Consider the following 21,601-nt stretch of genomic DNA (forward strand, 5'->3'; position numbering starts at 1 on the left):
AATTTTGGATCATGAAATGATTATAAACCATAGGCTGACAACTTTGTACTAAACACCATTCGAGTAGGCATAGGATTTAATGTTTCCATTCCTACCTTCTTTAACAACTCAGTAGCATATTTGATTTGAGAGATCAATAAAATTTCTTGAGGCAAATATGTAGCTCTTCAAGCCCCAAAATATAGCCTAAATTTCTCATATCTTTCAATGGAAAGTCATTGTTGTGTTGCTGAATAATAGTATCAATATCTTCATTGTTGCTTCGTGTAACAATAATATCATCCACATGCACTAGCAAATACATAACATTAGAATTATAAAATCTCACAAGCAATGATATATCAGATTTGTCATTTAAATCCAAACTTTTGACGTGTGACGGAGAGAGTTTGGTACCAAGCTCTAAGTGTTAGCTTGAAGTCATAAATGGCCTTATTAAGCTTACACACTAGAGCTCCATTTTCATTAGAATATCCTTGACGCTAAGTCATATATGTTATCTCATCTAATTTGTCATTTAGAAAGGTATTATCAAATCCAACAGTCTCAATGGCCAATCTAGAGAAACAACAATAGTAAAGATGACTTTAACAGTTGTAGGTCTTACCACAAGGCTGTAAATCTACTCATAGTCTATGCCTTCCACCTGATGAAACCCTTGTCCAACTAATCTTATCTTGTATCTTAGTATTTCTCCTTTTGAATTTCTTGTAATTGCAAACATCCACTTGCTGCCTATTATTGTTGAATTTGATGGTGGTTTTGCTATTGTCCAAGTATTGCACTTGTGTAATGTAGTGAATTATTTATCTATTGCCTCCTTCCAATGTGCACATTGTAGAGCTTTAGCCACAATCCTTGGAACATTGTTGGTAAGGTCAATAGGTTGATCAACTAAGACTTTGGGTTGTCACATTAGATATGGATCTGGTGGTCATTTGATGAGCATTTGTTGTTGGAATAAGAGGTAATCTGATTTTAATTCCACTTATAAGTATAGTTCTCTCTTGAGATAGAATTGTTGTAAGTGGAGCAGAAGTTTGAATTTCTAGTGCTGAAGAGTCTGTGAGATTCTGATGAGGTTCATTAACTTCATTAGACTAATTGGACATAGATTGAGTTGGTATATAATGCAAGGATGAGGTAAATGAGTCTATTTCTTGATGTGGTGTTGGAGTATAAATTTCAGCATGATCTGAGGTTTGTTGTATGAATTGTGGTGTTGGTGGTGGCACATCAAGTTCAACTATTGGATTAGAGACCTGAATCTGATAGGTGGTAGTAGTTAAGGGTTCCACAAAAGGAATAAGTGCTCCGAGATGGATTAGCAAACAATTTTTGATACGGAAAAACACTTTCATGAAACATAACATGTTTTGCTAAATATTTTTTACCACTTTTTGCCATACATTTATAACCCTTATAATTTGAATCATATCCTGAGAACAAACATGGTTCTGGCTTGTAATTCAACTTGACTTTACTATAAAGCCTTACGAAAGGAAAGCACATGCAACTAAAAATTGAAAAAAAAAAATTATTGTAATCAGAAAAATGATGAAAAAAAAAAAACCTCAAAAGAACTTTACTTTCCGACATTGGTGTAGGAAATCTATTAACGATATAGACTAAGTTCATGAATGGATCCTCCCAAAAAACTCATAAGAGGTTGTAGCCAAAAGAAGGCCCATTTCTATGATATATCTGTTCCTCTTTTCAACACTCCCTTGCTGATGATGTGTGTAAGGACAAGATTTTCTATGTTGAATGCCTTCAGATGCGAGAAAACCAGCGAAAACATGTGACATAAACTTCATTCCCTGATCAGATTGTAAGGCTTTTATGCATTGTCCAGCATGCTTTTCCAATAACTTTTTATAATTTTGAAAGGCAATTAAAAATTGATATTGTTAGTAAGAAGGAGAATACATGTGTATTTGAAATAGGAATCTACAGACAAAATATAATATTTAAAACCACTTCTTGATGTCACAAGAGTTGGTCCTCAAATATCCACAAAAATTAATTCTAAAGGTTGAATATATACTATATACAATATCATTCAAAGAAAAATGTAATCTATGCATCTTGGCTAAAGGAAAAATTTCACAAACATGATTCAAAGTAGAAGTAGAATTGATAGAACATTTATTCAAAATATTTATTACAATCTTGAGGGTACTATGGCCTAATATTTTATGCCACAGTTCCACTATTGGATTTGTTTACATTTAGTAGCAGTATGGGCAATAGAATTGAATGAATTATTAGGTATACATGTAGTAGAATCAACAGCAACATTTGATGAATTAGAAAAACTAGTTACAGATTTGGTATCACTTAAGTACATAGCAAAACTATTAAAAAGATTCCTAGGGACTCTAAGATTATAAAAAGAATATGTTCTATTTCTAGACACGCCTTGAAAGAGAAAAGCTCTAGAATCTCGATCACGAATAGCATAATAATCAGGCCAAAATTCAAAATATACATGGTTATTGGCTGCAAACTTTGAGACGCTCAAAAGATTTTGATTAATTTGTGGCACAAGTAGCAAGTTGTTTAATCTAAAAGCAACGTTTGCACAAGAATCATAAACAATTGAAGAATATGATTGAGTAATTGGAATAGCTGCTCTATTACCTACATAGAGTTTGTTCAGACTCATGATTGCTTGAGGAAGAAGTAAGAAAATTTGTTGGGTCAGATGTGACATGATGACTCACGCCTGAATCTGAGAGCCATCAAGCCTCACTAACAGATGAAGATCGAAATGGAGATATAAGCTCGCAGTTGATGAAAACTGGTTGATGGAGGTGGTGGCTGAGTGTTGCAATAAGGGGTCTGCATTGGTGTTGAATTTTTCCTAAATTTGGGCTGAATGCTGGATCAAAAATGGTTAAACCAGTTCCACACTACATGACCTTGTCTCCCACACAATTGACATTGGGGGCAAGTGTTTGAGAAGTCAAATCTTCCTCATCCTCTATTGCTCCAGCCACCACAGTCACGGCAGAATCCTCCACCTCTATTAAGTTCAGAAGATGAATATGACTGAGCATAATGTGCTATTGGCATACCTACATGGCTACATCTGGTTTCTTAAACCGTTCCAACATATATTCGATTGCAAGTAAGAAATATTCAGCTTTCACAACTCAAAAGGATCCGAGCCTTGACATTACTAATGTAATGTAAACCGTGTAATCTTCATACAAACCATCTAGTATTATCTGAATGTGATCAGCTTCATGAACCTCATATCCTAGAGAGCAAAGAGAGCATCCACCACATTTCTGATCTGGCAAGAAAAAAATCTGAAAATGATCTCATTTTCTTGCAAGATTTTAGTTGTGATTTGAGACTTTGAAAACGTGATGATGCAACTGCTTCGAAATTGCTTTCAGTCCTTTTCCAGACTTCATAAAATTGTGAGAGATAAATAACTTTATTCTTGAAGCTCATGGTCATGGATTCAACAGGCCATGTGGTGAGAGTTGGATCTTGAAGCAAGCCTCCTTGTTTTGTAATACCAAAAACGAATTTTAAAGATCTGATGAACACAACAAAGTGTAGAACTAAAGATTGCTAGAAGAAATGAAAGAACTAGAAAAGCGAAATAAATTTCTTGAGTAATACATAAACTAGTTTTGATTAAGAGAATGACACAAAAGTCACCAATCTTAACTCTAGCTACTAGCTTCTAATATAGTGCAGAATCATATTGCATGATAACTGCTTAAGGACTAGTTACACAGCAACTTCTTAACTAAAATTAGTTTAACTAATTACATTGGTTAGGTTACTCCCTTGATAATCTGAAAACAAAAAACTTAAACATCAAACAAAAATCTCTCAAAAAAATTTACCCTGGTAAAAAAATTAAAATGCACGTTATTTATGATTGAGAAATTATTATACACAGCTGCATCCTACTGATTTGGGTCATGTATAGTCTATTGTCAACTATAATCCTGTATTTTCTTATATTGCTCCATATCCTATTCTAACAATATCAACATTGATCATATAACTAATAACTTATTTGTCAGGATTCTATATCACTCCCTCTTTTTCATCTTCAGTCACCAAACAATAGTTTTTGAGATTCGAACTTATGCTACAAAGTAACCTATTACGTATTATACACAATGTATACATACTATGCTACGTGCATGGTTGAATAATATGAAGGGATTTGACCAGGATACACCACCATCGGAACCCGAGGTCTGTCTGTTCTCTCTGTTGGCTCTGCTCTCTCTGCTTTTTCCGGTTGTTCGTTCTCGTCTTCACCACCACCTTCGAAATCTTGAACTTCAAGTATCTCAACTCGACGGTTCATCTTCTTCCTTATCTTTATAGCAACCTCTGCTGGATCAAATCTGCCACATACGCATACCCTGCGTTGCTGCTTCTCAATCAGATGGGTCTCAATCTCTTCAAAATGCAGTAAGGAAGACTTGTTAAAATTTCCGATATTTTAAATCTTAATTCTTAAATATGTTTTTTATATTTTTAAAAAATATTATTTTATTTTGATGAACTTAATTTTAATCTAATCGTCTAATCATATATATTTTTGTGGACGACCATTCATGTAGTTAATATAAATGATAATTATTTTTACTTGGTGTTCCATAATTTGATATAGGTGTAAATTGTTTCAGTATATCCAAACTAAATTCTAGTTTAAAACCCTCACATTTTGTTTCTCTGGTTTTAGTACTAGAAAAATTTAAAATTTCTTATGTTTGATATGTTAAAATGTTAAATGCTGCGGTGCTACATAACATTTTAGCATGCTACGATTAGTATTTCACATACCAAAATAATGACAAAGACCAAAGCAAAAAGCATCAAATTTTCTATGACCAAAACATTACAAAAATTTAAAAAAAAAAAAGTGTATTGTACATCACCAAAAAACTTATGTTTAAGCTCTAATTAGTACAGTCCTTTTACCTTTCATCCTTAGAATAATTCTCCTTAATTTTCGGCAGCAAGCATTGCAGTCAACATTGATTCTCAAAATCATGCAACAATACTGCAAATATAAAAGCAGAGACTAAAATTAAAACCTATAAAATTATGCTTGAGGAATATGATCGATCAGCTCTTGATATACATTTGTGTATGTGAATAGAATATCAAAAAATTTTACCTTTTCAGTCATGGGAATGGAATTGATAGTACCCAGGATGTGGTTTTATTTTGAATAAGCCAAAAGGCATATAAATAGAAAAGAATTTTTTGGCGGTTTTGAGAATATAAATGATCGTGGACCAATGGAAACTGATATTTATACCATTTCTCTTGTTTCAAACAATAAGATATTATTATATGTTCTTTCATTTTGGAATCTGATTCTAATTAGACCCAGAGAGGTAGTCGTTTGTCTTATGACTCCTTTTATCCTTGTCTTCACCTTAAGACTACTTAATTAATTTGAGGACACAATATGGTAAGGGTAAGCATCTCTTCATGCACATGGTTTTGCATTACCTAAAGCAACAATCAAAAGCAGTGGAAGCATCTCTATATAAATTTCCAAGGTTTATACTTTATAATACATAAACAGCATCAAGGGTTAATGCATAAATTCTGGTTGCCTTAACTAATTCACAAACTTGTTGGCTTTTCCAAAAAATAGTCAATCCAAATGTTCAAGAAAAAGCACAAAACCTTTTTTTTTCCAATCGTATGTAGACTGTAGTAATCCAAATTGATAGTAGAAGGCAACATTCTTCTCCTATCACAAATCAAACATGCATATCAATTATAATGTGGAAGATATTTTCTCTTTTTCTGATAGTTAGGGTGTGGTTGTGCAGGGTTATAAAGTTGTTTGTATTCAAAATTCAAATAATAAAACAAAATTTATTTTTAAAGTCTGCACTAGTGTGCAGGATTATATCTAAAAAAATTATATGGACCACATAAGAGCAAACAATTCTCTTCTAGTAACAAACATTGAATAAATTAAGAATCTATCAACAAAAAAATGTAAGTATATTATGTTCTAAAATACTATTATTAGTACACTACTATCAGAAATGCTCTAATTTACTCTCAAATTTTTCTCACAGTAGTTACCGTCAAATTTTACATAAGAAAAAAAGGTAATCTCTAAAATTCTTATTCTTGAAACTGTTACCGTTCGAATTTTATCTGAACTTAGAACCAACTATGAAATACTGGCAGAGTTCTTGTTGCAAATACATCAAAACAATCCAACATTATGAAACGCATGATAGAAATAAAAGTGCAGGGTGAAAGTAACACTCAAAATCTTTCTTTGACTGAGGTTACACGAATCATACAGGAACATCATATTTTTTACTTCTTTGCTGAACAAATTTCATTGAAAAATTCTTTATGAAAAAGAAAAACAAAAAAAATACAGCACAACCTATTTCCTCCGAATCAAAGCGAAAGGCAGCTATTGAGATTATTCTTCTAGGTTACAATTTCCTACCAAAACTTGTATGGCATCATCCTTGCCTCCTTGGGCTTCAAAACAAACACCCAACTAAATGAAGCTTTGATGCAAACTAACATAAGATACAATTTCTAGGTTAACAAGAACCTGAAAGAGAAAGACCGCATCGAATGGATGCAATCTTGGGCTAAATTATTCTGTGCAGTATGTACTCGTGAGTAAAGAGAGAAAAAAACAAAAACTTGATATAACTAAAAAATTTAAAAGTCACGTAGTCACCTACACATAACTGAGTTAGTTAAAGACCGCACAAGTGAAGAACTGAAAATGGAAGGATCCCTGGCGTATTTGCAGTCTTCAGGATCGACCTTCAGTGATGCCTGAATCACAAAACTGTCCGAAGCATCCAATTGCAGAACCCTGGGGAACTTCACGCTGACGCTCTGATTGAAACCTCCCTTTGGCAAGTGTTACCACTTTGATTTCCACCTTAACTTGGAAAGCATATTGTTGTCCTTCGAGAGGTCTGGAACCACCTCACAGTTCACATTCTGTATCAAAGTAAGTGTTTGCCTTCTTTGATGGTAATCCTTTTCCAGGGGATGCTACTGAAGCTTTGCAAGGATTTTGTTTCATATTCAAGCTTGATAATGCATTAGTCATAAGATCAGGCCTTTCCCTCACAATCACCCATCTATTCACAGTCAAATCCTGGGACTGTCTTAATTTACCAATTACCAGGTCCGAAAGATAACACAACCTTTTCACCTACAAAGATATTACCATTAGGATTGAGCATAATTACACAAGAAGGAATAGATTTAAAGAAGAACCATAATGAAGCTTAAAATATATATTGGAAACATAAATTATAGTAATCAAGACTCAAGAGTTAAGAGACATACCTGGAAGATAAACATGATAATTGGACTCAGGTTCTTTTCAAATAACAATGCCTTCCCACCCCATCCATCAAGCCACCAGGCATCCACAACAGAGCCGACATCACCCACCCAGGAAATTTCATTTTTAGAAGACAGTGGCATTGGCCGAATTGTCACCCTCCCCTTCATTCGAATATCCAGATTATCCACCACTGCAATTCTGGAAGCTAAAACCCATTCCTTTATCAAAGAAAATTCATAAGAAAATGTTGGCCTCCACATTTGCACATAAATGAACTACAAAAGAAAGTTAAAAAAAAATGGAAACCTGTAATTTCTTTGCTTCATCAACAGCATCCTGAATGTCTTGATACTGTATCTTCACTTTATCTTTATGCTTCTTAATCACGCAAGCTCTGAACCAACATCCTCCAATCCCGCTGTCTTGAGAAAGAACCTCAATTTGCGATCCTACGTGAGGCATGTTCATTTGTCCCATTGGCAGCTATCAGTGTAGTAGGTCCAATTTCTTTTAAGAAACTGTTTCCAGTACCAGTTCGTGCTTTAATTCTGATAATACTCGGAATATCTGATTTGATAGACGGATCAACTACATCCTTCACCTCAACTTTGGCTCAGTCATCAACTTCCATACAGCGCTGCCGCTTCTTAGGTCTGATCCCAGGGGTAAACTGGAGGTTTTCCTCTGGTTCTAGGCCATCATTAGTTTGCCCAGAACTTGCATAACACTTTGCGTCTAAGACGGAACTAATGTATCTAAGCATGTCCTGTTTCCGGTAACCCTTAAGTCGAGTTATATCAAAGGGCTTGATGTCATCATTATCAAACTGACGGTCACATACAAATGGTTCCGAGTGCATATTATGGGCCTCCTTCTGATACATTTTGTAATGCTGGGGACTGAGGATGTATGGATTCAATACTCAGATCTTGTTGATACAGAGAAAAGAAAACCTCTCTGTCACTATATCTTTGAGGAAAAGCAACACCAACCTCATCAATTTTGTGAAACCAGCGTACAATAATCATCTTGTTGCCTCTAGAATCTTCATAAAGGTCTTCCAAGTATGCAATTAGATGTTTGTTCTCTTCAGCTAGAACATACACAAAATTGGGACCTGGCAAGGAACAAAGACAAGAGTTATTACAAGTCGGACTATACACTATTTATTTGTATTACCAATAGACACTAAGAAATAAAAATTATAAAACTATAAAATTAAAGATGAAACAAAATATAAAGAACAAGGAGATAAGATGTGATGACTCGCAGATATCTGAAAACCATTCCCCTGAAAAGCCTGATAATGCTTTCTTCTCTTCTTGCATGTCCATCAAGATCCTATCCTGGAGAATTCTTTGTACAACAGTTCAGCTTCTGCAATTGATTCTGAAAAAGAAAAAAAAAGAAGATAAAATTAAATAAGGAAGATAACACCAGTTAGAAATCTAAAGAGCCTCAAAACAAAACAAATAATTCCGCCAGGCCATACACACTCCATGGAAGTTATTGAAAAATTTGCCATGCCATATCTGATATCACCATTGCCAATATTTGAAAACTATGCAAAGGAATCCTTATATCTAAAAATGTATATACCTTCAAAATTCTATTTTTAGGACCACAAACAGGTTTGCAAGCCATATCAGGATCCGCAGCTTGAGAAGCATACTTTGAATCTGGGAAGCACCAGGAAAATAGAAGAGTTTTAACCCCAGTTAGAGAAGCAGAAACAGCAGCAGAATCACAAAAAAGGATAATGAAAGGAAAAACATAAAAGAAATAACAATTAAAAGGAAAAACATAATCAAAGAACCAGTGGCACGAACCACAGGAGATTCAAGCACAGGGAAACAAAGTTATATAACACCTATCATACCTTATGAAAGAAATTAGCTGCAATGTGTCTAATAATGCAATATCTTAGAAAAGTTCTTGGTGGCTCCCATCATTCGTTCTGTCTAATTGCTTCTTTAATGGATTCATGTCGATCGGATATGATGGCAACTCCATCTTCAATAACAACATACTTGTAAAGGTAATACAAAAAAAAATAAAAATAAAAAATCTGCAGTTTCACTCTCAACAATTGCATAAGCAACTAGAACTATGTTCTGATTTTCATCTTGGCCAACTGCAATTAGCAAAGTCCCCTTATATTTACCGTACAGATACAGGTGCATGTTGTCAATTTGGATCAGTAGTTTGCAATAAGGCCCTCTTGCATGGGCCAAAAGTCCAAAACACACGGTTAAATAGACGGACCGTTTGAATTATCTCATTGTCATTGTAAGTTTCAACAGCTTCAAACTCAACACATGCACCTTTATTCACTTTACACAGCGTTCCAAGCCACATTAGTAATTCTTGGTAAGAAGCCTTTTAATTATTGTAAATTTTTTAAACGGCACGTTATTTTGCAAGCCAGGCTTTGTGAAAAGTGGGTATTGAAATGGCTCTGAATTTCTGCGATTATGAGCTTGACTTTCATCGACAGGTTAGCTGTTATCATAGGCTTTATGTGTGCAGCAATCATGCTTGAATTACGTTTAGAGTGATCTTGGGACAATTTAGATTGCATACAACTGTGAGATTCATTCTAATTTCTAACCTCCCAAAAAAACTTATTTTTTCTGTATGACATCCTAATGAACCACTGGCAATATTCTTCAAACTATTGGTGCCTACAGTAATAAGTAGTTCGGGATGAATCTTTCACAATGTAATCTACCGATCTTTTTATACTGTACGTCTTAACTCTTGTAATCACAATTTCTTTACTCGTGAACATCTCACCAAGAACCAATTCATCATCATTCACAGTAAAATTATCAATGTTCAAATCCTCAGGATTCTCAGGCGCATACAAAGCATCAAGGTCTAGAGCTTACATAAATGCTAGACAATCTTATTGATATTCAATCTTAGGCAATTTGGAGTTCGACACCTCATCATCATCATCCTTATCTTTTCCATCGTTATGGAACCACTCATTTTGATATCCTTCGTCTGATATCATTAGAGTTATCATCATTTTCAGAATTCAATCATTCTCCTTTAGATTCATGATACTCAAACTCTTCATATATCTTTATTAACAAAACAAGAAAGTTAATACTAATAATAATATTATATTAAAGTTGTATATCTTAATTTTTATTATTATAAGATATATTTCTGATGCACATGATCCTCAATACGAGGCAAGTGCAGAGCATACTTTGTATTTTCTTTTACCTCTATTTATATTTTCAAAATCAATATACAGCTTAAATTACAAAAAAATTGTTTGAAAACGATTAAAATTATTGAATATTGTTCGTACATCACTGTCATTATTTATCATAACTTTTCGAAAATTAATATTTCTATTGTTAAAACAGAAGGAAAGTCTAAATCTTACATTAACTACTCTCCTTTCAACATTTAGGTACTGACAATTAATATTTTTAATGCTTCAAACGAGATAGTTTTAGAAATACTTAAGAAAATTAGACTTTTACATTTAAAAATTAAATTTCTATCATCACAACTTATAACAGACCCATTAAAATATATTAACGCAGTAATACTTATAAAATTCATTTTTTTCAGTGTTTTTTTAGGTCAAGAACTTTTTTCTAGTGTTCAAGAATTAAAACTACAAAAAAAATAAAAGAAAAGGGAGACAAAAAAAATACAAAAGAGAATAGAGAAGGAAGCTTCATGTTTAAGATGATGAATAAATGAAGTGAAAAAAAATAAAAATGCACACAAAATAAAAAACTGAAGTAAATATTTATAGCCAAAAAATAATATATTATAATTTATCATTTAAATTTTTGAAAGTTTTTTTCATATAGTACATTAATTAATATTAATATTGTATAAAAATTTATCTATTATCTTGTGATATCAGTGATAGGCAACCAATCTGAAATGTTATGATGCAAAAAGAAAATTTATGCATTAATCCTAGGCCAATTTTTGGGTGTAGATGGAGTGAACAAATTTGCATGTGTAAATTTGTACTGGAAGATTCGGTGGTTGACAAGTGTCCCATGAAGAGACAAGTTCTGGGTCCCTTGAACCAGTAGCCGTATTAGTAGCAGTGCTGCTAAGAGAAGGTAATTAGATTAATTAAGTCACGTGCAATTAGTTAGTAGTTTGGACCCCTACCATAGTTTTAGGGGTGTGCATGACCCGGTCCGGTCCGAAGACCTGACCCGATTTCGAATACTTTAGGGGCTAATTTGGTATGATTTTATCGGGTTTAGGGTTAGGTAAGGGTCTAAAAAATAGACCCAGTCATTATTTCGAGTCGGATTCGGGCCATGGTTCGGGTCACCCGAAATCGGCCCGGTGGTCCGGTCATCATACACAATTAATATTTTGTGTTATTAGTGATAGATGATGGCTATTCTTATGTGGAATTTAAGTATTGTAAACCTTAATATTTTGTGTTATTAGTTATTATAAGACTATAAGTTAATGTTTTATGTTTAAAATGCATAAGATTTTAGACTAATTATTAATACATAATATTGTGTTATTTGTATTGATTTAAATATTTGGTGTTATTAGACAATATTAGTATTGATTAAAGTTATGCTTTAATTTTAGAGAAGAGTTAGTTCTTGTTATATTTTTCTAAGTGAATTTTACCATGTCAAATAATGGTTGGAGTCTTAGAAATTTGGATATTTTCACATGCTAGCTTATAAGAAGGTATCAAGATAATGTAATGTTAACGGCCCGATTTTCACCCGGTTTTTACCCGGTATAATCGTGGCCCGAAAATGTATAGGTTTCATCGGGTCTAGAATCGAGTTCGAATCTAATAAATAGACCCAGTATATATTTCGGGTCGGATCTGGATTACTTCAAACCCGGTTTTGCCCGGTCCATGCACACTCCTACATAGTTTATTGGCTGGATAACTTTTTTTGGACTTGTAAACCAACTAAAAAGTATAAAACCATGATGACAAAGTGTAGCAGGTTTTTTGTAACAAGGTTCAGTTTTATTGCAACGCGGGTTGCATAACAATTATTTAGATTGTACCATTTTCTTAATATTTTAATGACAAAAAAAGGCATTATTTGTATATAAAAACTTGTGAAACAAAACTCACATCAACGAAAGAAGCTAATTCAATTAGGGCAAATAAAATCACAACTAGTATTCGTAATCAAATAAAATGTGAAATTAATGTTGAAATCGAAGATTCCAGTACTATATTTATCAAAAAAAATTTATGAAGGATTTGAGAGTTCACAGGCTGACCAACATGTGGCTCATTTTTTCGGTTATAAAAACCACGAATGTGTTGTACTTAATTATAGATTTCTGGAGTGTTAGACCAATGTGTGGGGCAGTTTTTTTTGAGTTGCAGTGGGAAGAACTCAGATCATGCGAGTTGTGTGTATGAAAAAGGTGATGATCAAGTCGGAGGGTCCGAGTTGTAAGTAGAGAAATTTTGAATCTTCCACAAAACAAATTGGACTGTCCGTATTTTATGTATAGTTAATTTTTTTTAGAAATTCGTGTTTTGGAATAAATCGGACAGTCTGACAAGGCCCCTCCCACTCGCACCGTCCGATTTCTCTTCTGTTGACACCACATGCATGTAAAGTACACCTAAACTCCATAACAGGGTCCTACCCCATCCTCACCTCCATAATAAAATTAAAAAGTTCCAATATGTCTTTAATACGTCATTTATATTTTTTATTGTTCGTAATTAATTAAAAATAAATAAATATAAATAATTATGTTTTTTCTTGAAACCAATTTATTTATAACGTTTAGTTAATATACATGTGATTAACGCATGTTAAAGTCATGAATAGAATTTTTTTTAAAAGTTAAACAAAATTAATTTTCAATAATTTATTTTAGAGGAAGTATAGGGAGCCAATGAAATATCTGTACAATGTGTACAACGGAGGTCTAGAGATGTCCGATTCAGTATTAGAGATATAACCATTAATGTTACCTTTTCCTATCAGCTTAAGTTTTTGTGATGAGTGGTTGCATGACATGGTATCAGAGTTCTAGATCCGAAAGGTCAAAAGTCCCTTTTGGGATGAGTGGTTTCATGACATGAGATGTTCATTTTTTAACTCATAGCCCATTGTACACTTAGACCATTGGCTCCCTAGCAGTACTCTTTATTTTATATTATATAACACAAGATAGCCGTGAGTTTATATCCTATGTGAAATTATCTCAGAATTTTGAGTTTTCTTTAAAAAAAATATACACTTCAGTGTGGTGGTTGGAGACTGATGTATGTTTCTCATTTTCATTGCCTTTATAGTTGGTACAACTTAGGTCTTTTCTCTCTCTGCGAATTTGTCATCCGTAGTGGTTGTGAGATAATAGATACTTCTGGTTTGCACAATTGTGAATCTCAGGAGTCAGGACACGCTATGATTTACTTCTCTACTATTCTGCGTCATCGGTAAGGTGGCTCTGCTCCGCTGAACTTTTATCTCACTCTTTCTTATTTTGATGATTTCTTCGACTCAATCCTCTTTTGGCTTTGGAGGATGAATATTCGTGAAGAAACGGTGAGCAAAGATGTCACTGGAATCGAGAGGTGGCCAGTGGGGTTCTCAATGTGTCTGCACGGAGGAGGGAGTTCGACCAAGAGGTGCAAGATGAACGACAATAGAGTGGTTCTTCCAATTCCTGAGTACTCACCTTCTACCATCATCGCCATATCCTGCGATGTTGCTGTTACCGGCGCCGCAATGGACTTCTTCTTCGGCATGTCTGAACGAGATCACGAGCACCAGCGTGGCGAAGTAGTTTGAAAGGTTTCTCTCTATCTCTCTCTCTCTTTCTCTCTCTCTCTCTCTCTCGCTCTTGCTCTCTCTCTCTCTCTCTCATTCCCAAATCCTAGCTCTTCAACCCGATTTTTTCCCTTCCAGTTCGTATTTTTCTTTAATCTTCGCCAGTTTCTTCCTTTATTGTTCTGAGATCACCAATCGCTACAATCCCCACCCACAATCCTAAACATAGCTACTCGAATTTGTCGTCTGAGAGCACAACGATGGTGACGATACTGGTGGGATTCTAGCGACTCTAAACGAGTGACGCTTTTTGAAACCTTAACAACCTGGTTGACACATTCTGGTCCGAGATCTCAACCGGCGTCCCCCTCATGTTCGGATTTTCTCGATCCCTGCTTCTAAATCTTTTTTATTTGGGGTTTTCAGCTGCGTTTTCTTTGCCCAGGGTTTGAGTTGTTTTATTTATAATAATTAACTTATATCAAGGCTTATAATTGTCAGTTGCATCCTGATTCCATTGAATGGCTTTCATTTCTTATGGGAGTTGTTGATTCATTTAGTTCTATTTTGTGTTTGAATTCTGTACTTTATCAATTTTCTATTTAGAAACAAGAAAAATAAGAAGAGAATAAACATGGGGGCATCAAATCAGTTCCCATATAATGACACAGAAAGTGAAATAAGCATGAATTGATCTCTAAGACAAAAGTGGAGGTAATTTTTATATATAAATCACTTATTATGATTGTTCTGGTTATTGTTTGAGATAAGATTGAATTGATGCTTTCTGTAGGTTGAAGCTGACTACAAGGCTGCATCGTTTGCCCTAGATGTTATGGAGAGGAGACAAATGCAATCTGAAACACTCTCTGCCGTGTTTGACACATATTTTCTTGATTAATTACTATGATTGCTTATTATGGTAGGTTGTCTCTGTGATGCTTAGTTCTTTGATCTCATAATCCTGTGTTTATGGCTTGCCATGGTATTTACTCTCTCTTATTTTCGTTCAATTTTGTGTTTCAACGGAAATCAATTGGGTATTTAGGGTTCTTGTTCAACAGATTTTTTGCTACATTTCTTGAGGGAAATAGAAATTTTTTGTATTTGTTCTCGATTAATTACTATGATTACTTATTATGGTAGGTTGTCTTTGTGATGTTTAGTTCTTTGATTTTCATGTTATTTGTATCTTCTTTTTGTTTTCTTGAATACCGTGCACCATGTGATTGGTATGCTCAATACTGGTTTTGGTCATCATGAGGTGATTCTTCCTTCTTTATGTTTTCAAGGCGAGGGATTTCTACCTACTAGATTGAATAGACATTATTTCTATTTAGTTTAGTTTCTGAGTTGAATGAATTGCTTCCTCATTTCTTATAGAATATTTATTTTTGTATCCTCTCTGATAAGATATTTTGCTAGAAGTTTCATATATTAGTCAACCTTTCTTTCTTGTTTGCATGTTTTTTGTGCATTGCTTTTTGTCAACTCTTAGGATCTTCTTTTACATGGTTAACTTTTATTTATCGAGATTTTTTGTAGGGTATGTTTTAGCTTACTTTTATTAGATCTTCCTCTCTTTTTCTTTTCTTCTTACCCTTTCTTCTCCAATTTCACGACCATTGGTGTGAAACCTCGCGGTTCCAATGCTTTACCTTCAACCTCTTGCCGAAGTTACTTTTGAAAAATACTGGATCTTGATTCCGAGCCACTTCGCGCATTCACCCTGCGTTCAGCTGCTCGATGTCATCACCATTGGAGCAAATCTAGAGAAGCACGGGCAATCCGACGTGGTAACGAAGTTGGTGGAGTTTCCAAGGCGTCAGGGAGTTTACTCTGTCAGCTCCGCCATCACTTGTCTCTCCCGTGACTGGGTCGTTGATAAACTCCATTTGTAGAGTTTATCTTGTGCTTAATTTAGGAGATTTTATGACCTTTTAACCACATTTATTCGATGAAATAGCATGGTTTCATAATTGTTTCCTAATTTGTGCTTAAGTGTGAAAACATACTTTTTAGACCCTTAATTACCAATTTTGATTCACCTTTGATACCACTAGATGCCTTGATATGTGTGTTAGTGATTTCAGGTTGAAAAGGCTAGGAATGGATCAAAGGAATGGAGAGAAAAGCATGCAAAGTGGAGAAATCATGGAAAAGCAAGGATTTGGGATGAGATCAACGACGCGCATGCACAGCAGACGCGCACGCGTGAAATGATGAGGTCGCATGACGACGCGTACGCGTACATGACGCGTACGCATGGATGGAAAATTGTCAACGCGACGCGTACGCATGACGTGCGCGTACGCGTCGGTGTCCGCACGTGACTCACTTACAGGCAATCCGGTGGGGCGAATTCTGGGCTTTCCAAGCCCAATTCCAACTCACTTCTGAGGCTATTTAAGGCAGAATTCAAGAGAGAGTCAACACATTAGAAACTTTTAGACACTAGTTTAGTTTTAGTTTAAGTTTTGGAGGGAATGTTAGTTTTAGAGAGAGAAGCTCTCTCTTCTCTCTAGAATTAGAATTAGGTTAGATCTAGATTAGAATCTCTTAGATCTAGATTAATTTCATGCTTTGATTTACTTTTTCCTTTGTAATTCTTCTTTTTCTACCTTTCTTCTCTCTACTTTAGCATTTAATTCAAGTAATTCTCTACTTTTATGTTGATGCACTTTTGTTTCTTCTATTTCTCTTTTGATGCAATTTATGATTCATGTTCCTTTATTGTTGAATTGCTTTACTTTCCTTTTATTCCTTCCATGTGTTTGATAAAATGTTTGGTTGGATTTTAGTATAGATTTTTCTCCTCTTGGCCTAGGTAGAGTAATTAGTGACTCTTGAGTTGTCTAATGCATTTGTTGATTGAGGATTAGAAGTTGCTAGTTGATTTGAATGCCTTTAAAGCTAATCTTTCCTTAGAAGTTGATTAGGACTTAAGGAATCAAATTGATTTATCCACTTGACTTTTCTCTATGGTTAGAGGTTAACTAAGTGGGAGTAATGGATAATTTGTTGTCACAATTGAAGAGGATAACTAGGATAGGACTTCTAGTTCTCATACCTTGCCAAGAGCCTTTCTAGTTGTTAGTTTATTTCTTTTGTCATTTATATTTCTTGATTATTATCTCAAAAAACCCAAACATACCTCATAACTAATAACAAGAACACTTTATTGCAATTTCTAGGAAGAACGACCCGAGGTTTCAATACTTCGATTTATAATTTTAGGGGTTTGTACTTGTGACAAACAATCTTTTGTATGAAAGAATTATTTGTTGGTTTAGAAACTATACTTGCAACGAGAATTCATTTGTGAAATTCTTTACCACACAAAAATTTCAATCATCAGTCATTCCTTTTCCACCCTCCTTTGGTGCGGTCTTTTCTTTCTCCTTTCTTCAATTTTAATTCACTTGATGAATAAAGACTGTTGCATCTTTTCTATTTTAAAAATTTTAGAGTTTTTAATTTTGCTTAACTTTCAATTTTATGATGTCTTGTATAATTTTTGAAAAGTTTGTTTCATTTTTACTAGGTTGAGACCAGAACTCTTGAGGAAGTTAAAGAAGTATTACATTATGCTTTCCAAACAAACACTTCTTTGACCTGAATAATGTTAGATAATATGGTTTTATCTCTACCTAATGGGGATGTGGATATATCAATGCTGAAAGAAGCTGTGCAGTTAGTCAATGAAAAATTTGAGATTGAGGTATTCATGACTAAATTTGTTTTTCGTTCAATCGTGCCATATTTATTGAATTATTTTTCAACTAAATGGTTTAGAATATTTGCTGCTGATTTGATATTGTATATTTCAATGGTTTACTTGTTCTTTTTGACAAACTAGCATATCTTCTCAATCTTTTAATCTTTTAAAGAGGTGGATGGAAAATTGTCAAGCAGAGTGTAATGTCCGCAAAGTTTTAGGTAAAATGTTCTACGTGTTATTTAACAATTCCTTTATTCGTGCTCTTGGATCAAACATGAAGCTAATTATTAATACTCTCTTTTTTCTTTCATTTCATTTTGACTTGACATAATATGATACTACTAATGTTGCTTGCAATTTTCATTAGTTCATCATCTAAGAAGCTCATGTCGTTCTTCTATTCAGTATCATAGAGTGACACGGGATGTGAAAGTTTGGTAAAAAATGCCTTTATGAATTGTTTAATTGTGCAAGCTGCTACTATTGATATTCATGTTTTCTAATTTGGGCATTTGTGTTTATTTCTTGAACTGGGTTACTACATCATTCAATTATTGGATACATTGAACTAAATTTTTACTAATTCAGTGTATACTTTTCACTTTGGCTTTTTCCCTTTTTCATGTTTTTATTTCATGGGTGGGGGTAATTTGTCGATATATTTCCATGGTATTTATTAAAATATGTTTTTTTAAATGCTTTTTATGGGGTTTAGCTTTTTTAGATCTAGTGTGTGGATTATGGTAGGTGTGTAGTTCTGCTTGACTGCTTCTGATTTTGACAGTAATTTTTTTTTTATCTTATGGGATTAGCTTTTCTTTTTTTTTTTTTCCTTTATTTTTGTGTAACTTGATTTTGCAGGGTTAGATTTTGTTTTATTTATTTATTTTTTGATGTCTTTATCGTGTACTTAATTTCTCTCTCTCTCTAAATTCATATTGGCTATGATGATTCAATGTTATATCTGTATTAGGGCTTGACCCATTTTTTATCAAAATCTAAAAGTGTTATTATAATTAAAAACACTAGCAAATCCGATATATAACTTTCAAGGTATAATGAAACATATGTGTCTGTTTATCTTTGTACCCATCTTCCAATCTTCAATATTTTGTGTTTCTTTTTATGTGTGATTTATATCCTCTGGAGCTGTAGATTCTTCGGATACTTTTGGCTTGAGATGCACATTTGATTTTCTTAGGTTGTTTTACACGATATGGCCATTTCTATATGCTCTCTTCGAAATATACATTGTGAATTTTAGTTTTTATCTCATTTATTTTTTGATAACTATGTTTGTGTTCGTGGATTAGTTGTTTGTATTTAGGGTATTGTCAATCCTATCAGTGCAAATAAAGAAAGAAAATTAAAAAAAAGCAAACTTTAACTTCGAGAGATTGTTGTGATTTGGAATTTGTAGATTATTGCACCTAATTCTTTGTTCATCTTTCTTTGCTTTTAACATTTTGTTTGACTTTCTATTAAGTTGGTATTTCTTTTGTCTTTATTTTCACTGTTGTTTTTTTTATTTTAATTAGTTATTTTATATTTTGTTTTTTTTCCTTTTTTATGGTTGTCTCTTCCTATTTTATGTGTTTCTTTATCTACTCTTATTTTCTTTTCAGTTATTGCTTAAATGAACTTATATGTGTGTCTTCAAGTTTTTCTTAAGGTTTGTTTTGGTAAGAAATATGCAATCATAGGAAGATAAAAAAAAAGCATTGAAACTTGTGTTTGTGTGTTGGTTATGCAAAGAAACGTAAAATCCTTTTTGATTGAATAGTTGATTTACGGGAAAAAAGTTAAATCTAAATGAATACTTGATTTTTTAATTTTTACTGATAAAAATAGAAACTTAATTTTCCCATATTCTGATAGTTTTGTTTTATCATTACTAAAAAATTTATTATATATTCCTCCTTCTTTGGCTTAGAATGAGCATATTCAAATCATATGATATAATATATTATTAGTTATTTAAATTTTTTTATTTTGGATGAAACAATTACAACTTGGTTAGTTGGTGGTAACAAAGTTTAGGAAAAAAGACACACTGTTAAAGTGAAATTGAAGATGGTTCAGAATGAAAGAATTGTAAAATTTTATATATGCTTCTAATCCCTATCTAAATCAATGAATCTTGATATTGGTTGTCATTTATTGATTTTAGAAGTGTTTATGAATTTTGATATTGGTACTTTTCTTTATGAAGGGAGTGAGTGATTGATTGATTGATAAAATATCAAGAAATTTTAGTCAAATAAAGTAGGCGAGTCAATTTCTGCATGCGAATCAAGAAGAGTAGGTGTGATGTACTTAGGTAACTTGTGGCTGACTCCTCTCTCTCTTTGGTTTTTGAACTATAATCATATATTTTTCCTCTTTTTGAATTACATTATCATTGGAGTGTTAACATTATTAATTTTAGTCCATATAATAATACTATTAGTATGCATAATAGACTATGGTTTAAAACAATACCATTTCCTGTTGGTAAATCTTCTTTCTTTATTTCCTTCTATGTGGATTGAATTTTTTGTATTCAGAAAGATAGTATTAATTTTTTAATAGAAAATAAGTTTTTTTTTTTTATGTAAAAATTGGACAAAACTAGATACTTTGTGATGTGTTCAAAATAACTTATTATCATAAGCTTTTAGAACCACTTTTAAGGAAATTACTTTTTTTTCTTGAAGCAATTTTTAAGTTTTAACACAAACATGTAATTGCAGATTTTAGATATTAAGGATTAGGGTTTAATGTTTGGAGTAGTTTAATGCAAAAGGTGTGTGTTTGGGTTAATTTGTTTGTACTTAGTCAGAAGCTTCTTGAGGCAGTTGTCAAAGAAAAAAAATTGTGTATTTGTTTCTTAAAATTATGTTAAGCAGACTTGCTCTATATGAAAGCAGGTACTGTGACAACAACATTTGAAGTACATTTTGAAACGAGCAACTATAACATTTGAAGTTATTTAGTTATGTGAATATTCTAACTCTGAAAAATTTTTAATGCTTTCATCCTTAATCTGTATTGCTATTACATGAAGTTGATCAGTTTGAAAGATAAATTTATATTAAAGAAAAAACTAAATATACTGTTAATAATTATCTTTAATTTTAAAAACCTATATATGTCCAAAGTTATCTTCTATGTTTTTTATGTGACATTTTTATAAACATTAGTGATGCAGAAGTTTAAATACCCTACAAAGTATATTCTATCACATCATCTATATTTTTCAGAGTGGATCTTCATTCCAATTGTGATATCAAATGATCAACGAAGGAGTTAGAAGGTAACAATATCTAGGTGCAAAGTTAAAAGTTAACAATGTCTTTATATGCTTTTTGAAATTTTCTTATTTTTTATCCTGCTTTTTCTTTTATGTTCACTGTGATTAACTGTAAGTTGATTTTGAATTTTTATCTAATGCTTTGAGTTGTTGCCTAATATTCTTCAAGACGATATCTTTTGTTCCATATATTTTATGGGGCTAATACTACTGATGAGCGGATAATTTATATGCTTTTTGGCATTGTTTTTACATAGTTTTTAGAATGATTTAGTTAGTTTTTAGTATATTTTTATTATTTTTTAAATAAAAATCACATTTCTGGGCTTTACTATGAGTTTGTGTATTTTTCTGTGATTTTAGGTATTTTCTGGCTGAAATTGAGGGACTTGAGCAAAAATCAGATTCAGAGGTTGAAGAAGGACTGCAGATGCTGTTGGATTCTGACCTTCCTGCACTCA

At 33.0% G+C, this 21,601-nt stretch overlaps 1 protein-coding gene, 1 long non-coding RNA gene and 1 pseudogene across 3 annotated transcripts; 1 reads left to right on the forward strand and 2 right to left on the reverse strand.

Annotated features, from left to right (window-relative positions):
- Positions 1-3,875: 3,875 nt before the first annotated feature.
- Positions 3,876-5,284, reverse strand: LOC107643834 (Copper transport protein family). Its single transcript, XM_016347590.3, has 3 exons — positions 5,165-5,284; positions 4,966-5,047; positions 3,876-4,440 (listed from the first exon to the last, which is right to left on the reverse strand). The coding sequence occupies exons 1-3, from the start codon at positions 5,174-5,176 to the stop codon at positions 4,163-4,165; spliced, it is 372 nt and encodes a 123-aa protein (XP_016203076.1). The 5' UTR covers positions 5,177-5,284; the 3' UTR covers positions 3,876-4,162.
- Positions 5,285-6,293: 1,009 nt separating this feature from the next.
- Positions 6,294-9,706, reverse strand: LOC107643833 (uncharacterized; annotated as a pseudogene). The gene is made up of 7 exons (XR_015883363.1): positions 9,598-9,706; positions 9,429-9,482; positions 8,948-9,027; positions 8,713-8,737; positions 7,655-8,510; positions 7,348-7,566; positions 6,294-7,210 (listed from the first exon to the last, which is right to left on the reverse strand). The product of XR_015883363.1 is annotated as an uncharacterized LOC107643833 (transcript).
- Positions 9,707-13,612: 3,906 nt separating this feature from the next.
- LOC107643835 (uncharacterized) lies at positions 13,613-19,224 on the forward strand. Its single transcript, XR_015883739.1, has 5 exons — positions 13,613-13,793; positions 13,881-14,151; positions 14,734-14,841; positions 14,921-16,024; positions 17,672-19,224. It is a non-coding gene; the product is annotated as an uncharacterized LOC107643835 (long non-coding RNA).
- The last annotated feature ends 2,377 nt before the right edge of the window (positions 19,225-21,601 follow it).

The sequence above is a fragment of the Arachis ipaensis genome, chromosome B5 (assembly GCF_059453495.1).
Source record: "Arachis ipaensis isolate K30076 ecotype BB chromosome B5, ASM5945349v1, whole genome shotgun sequence".
In the NCBI taxonomy this organism is placed as follows: Eukaryota; Viridiplantae; Streptophyta; class Magnoliopsida; order Fabales; family Fabaceae; genus Arachis; species Arachis ipaensis.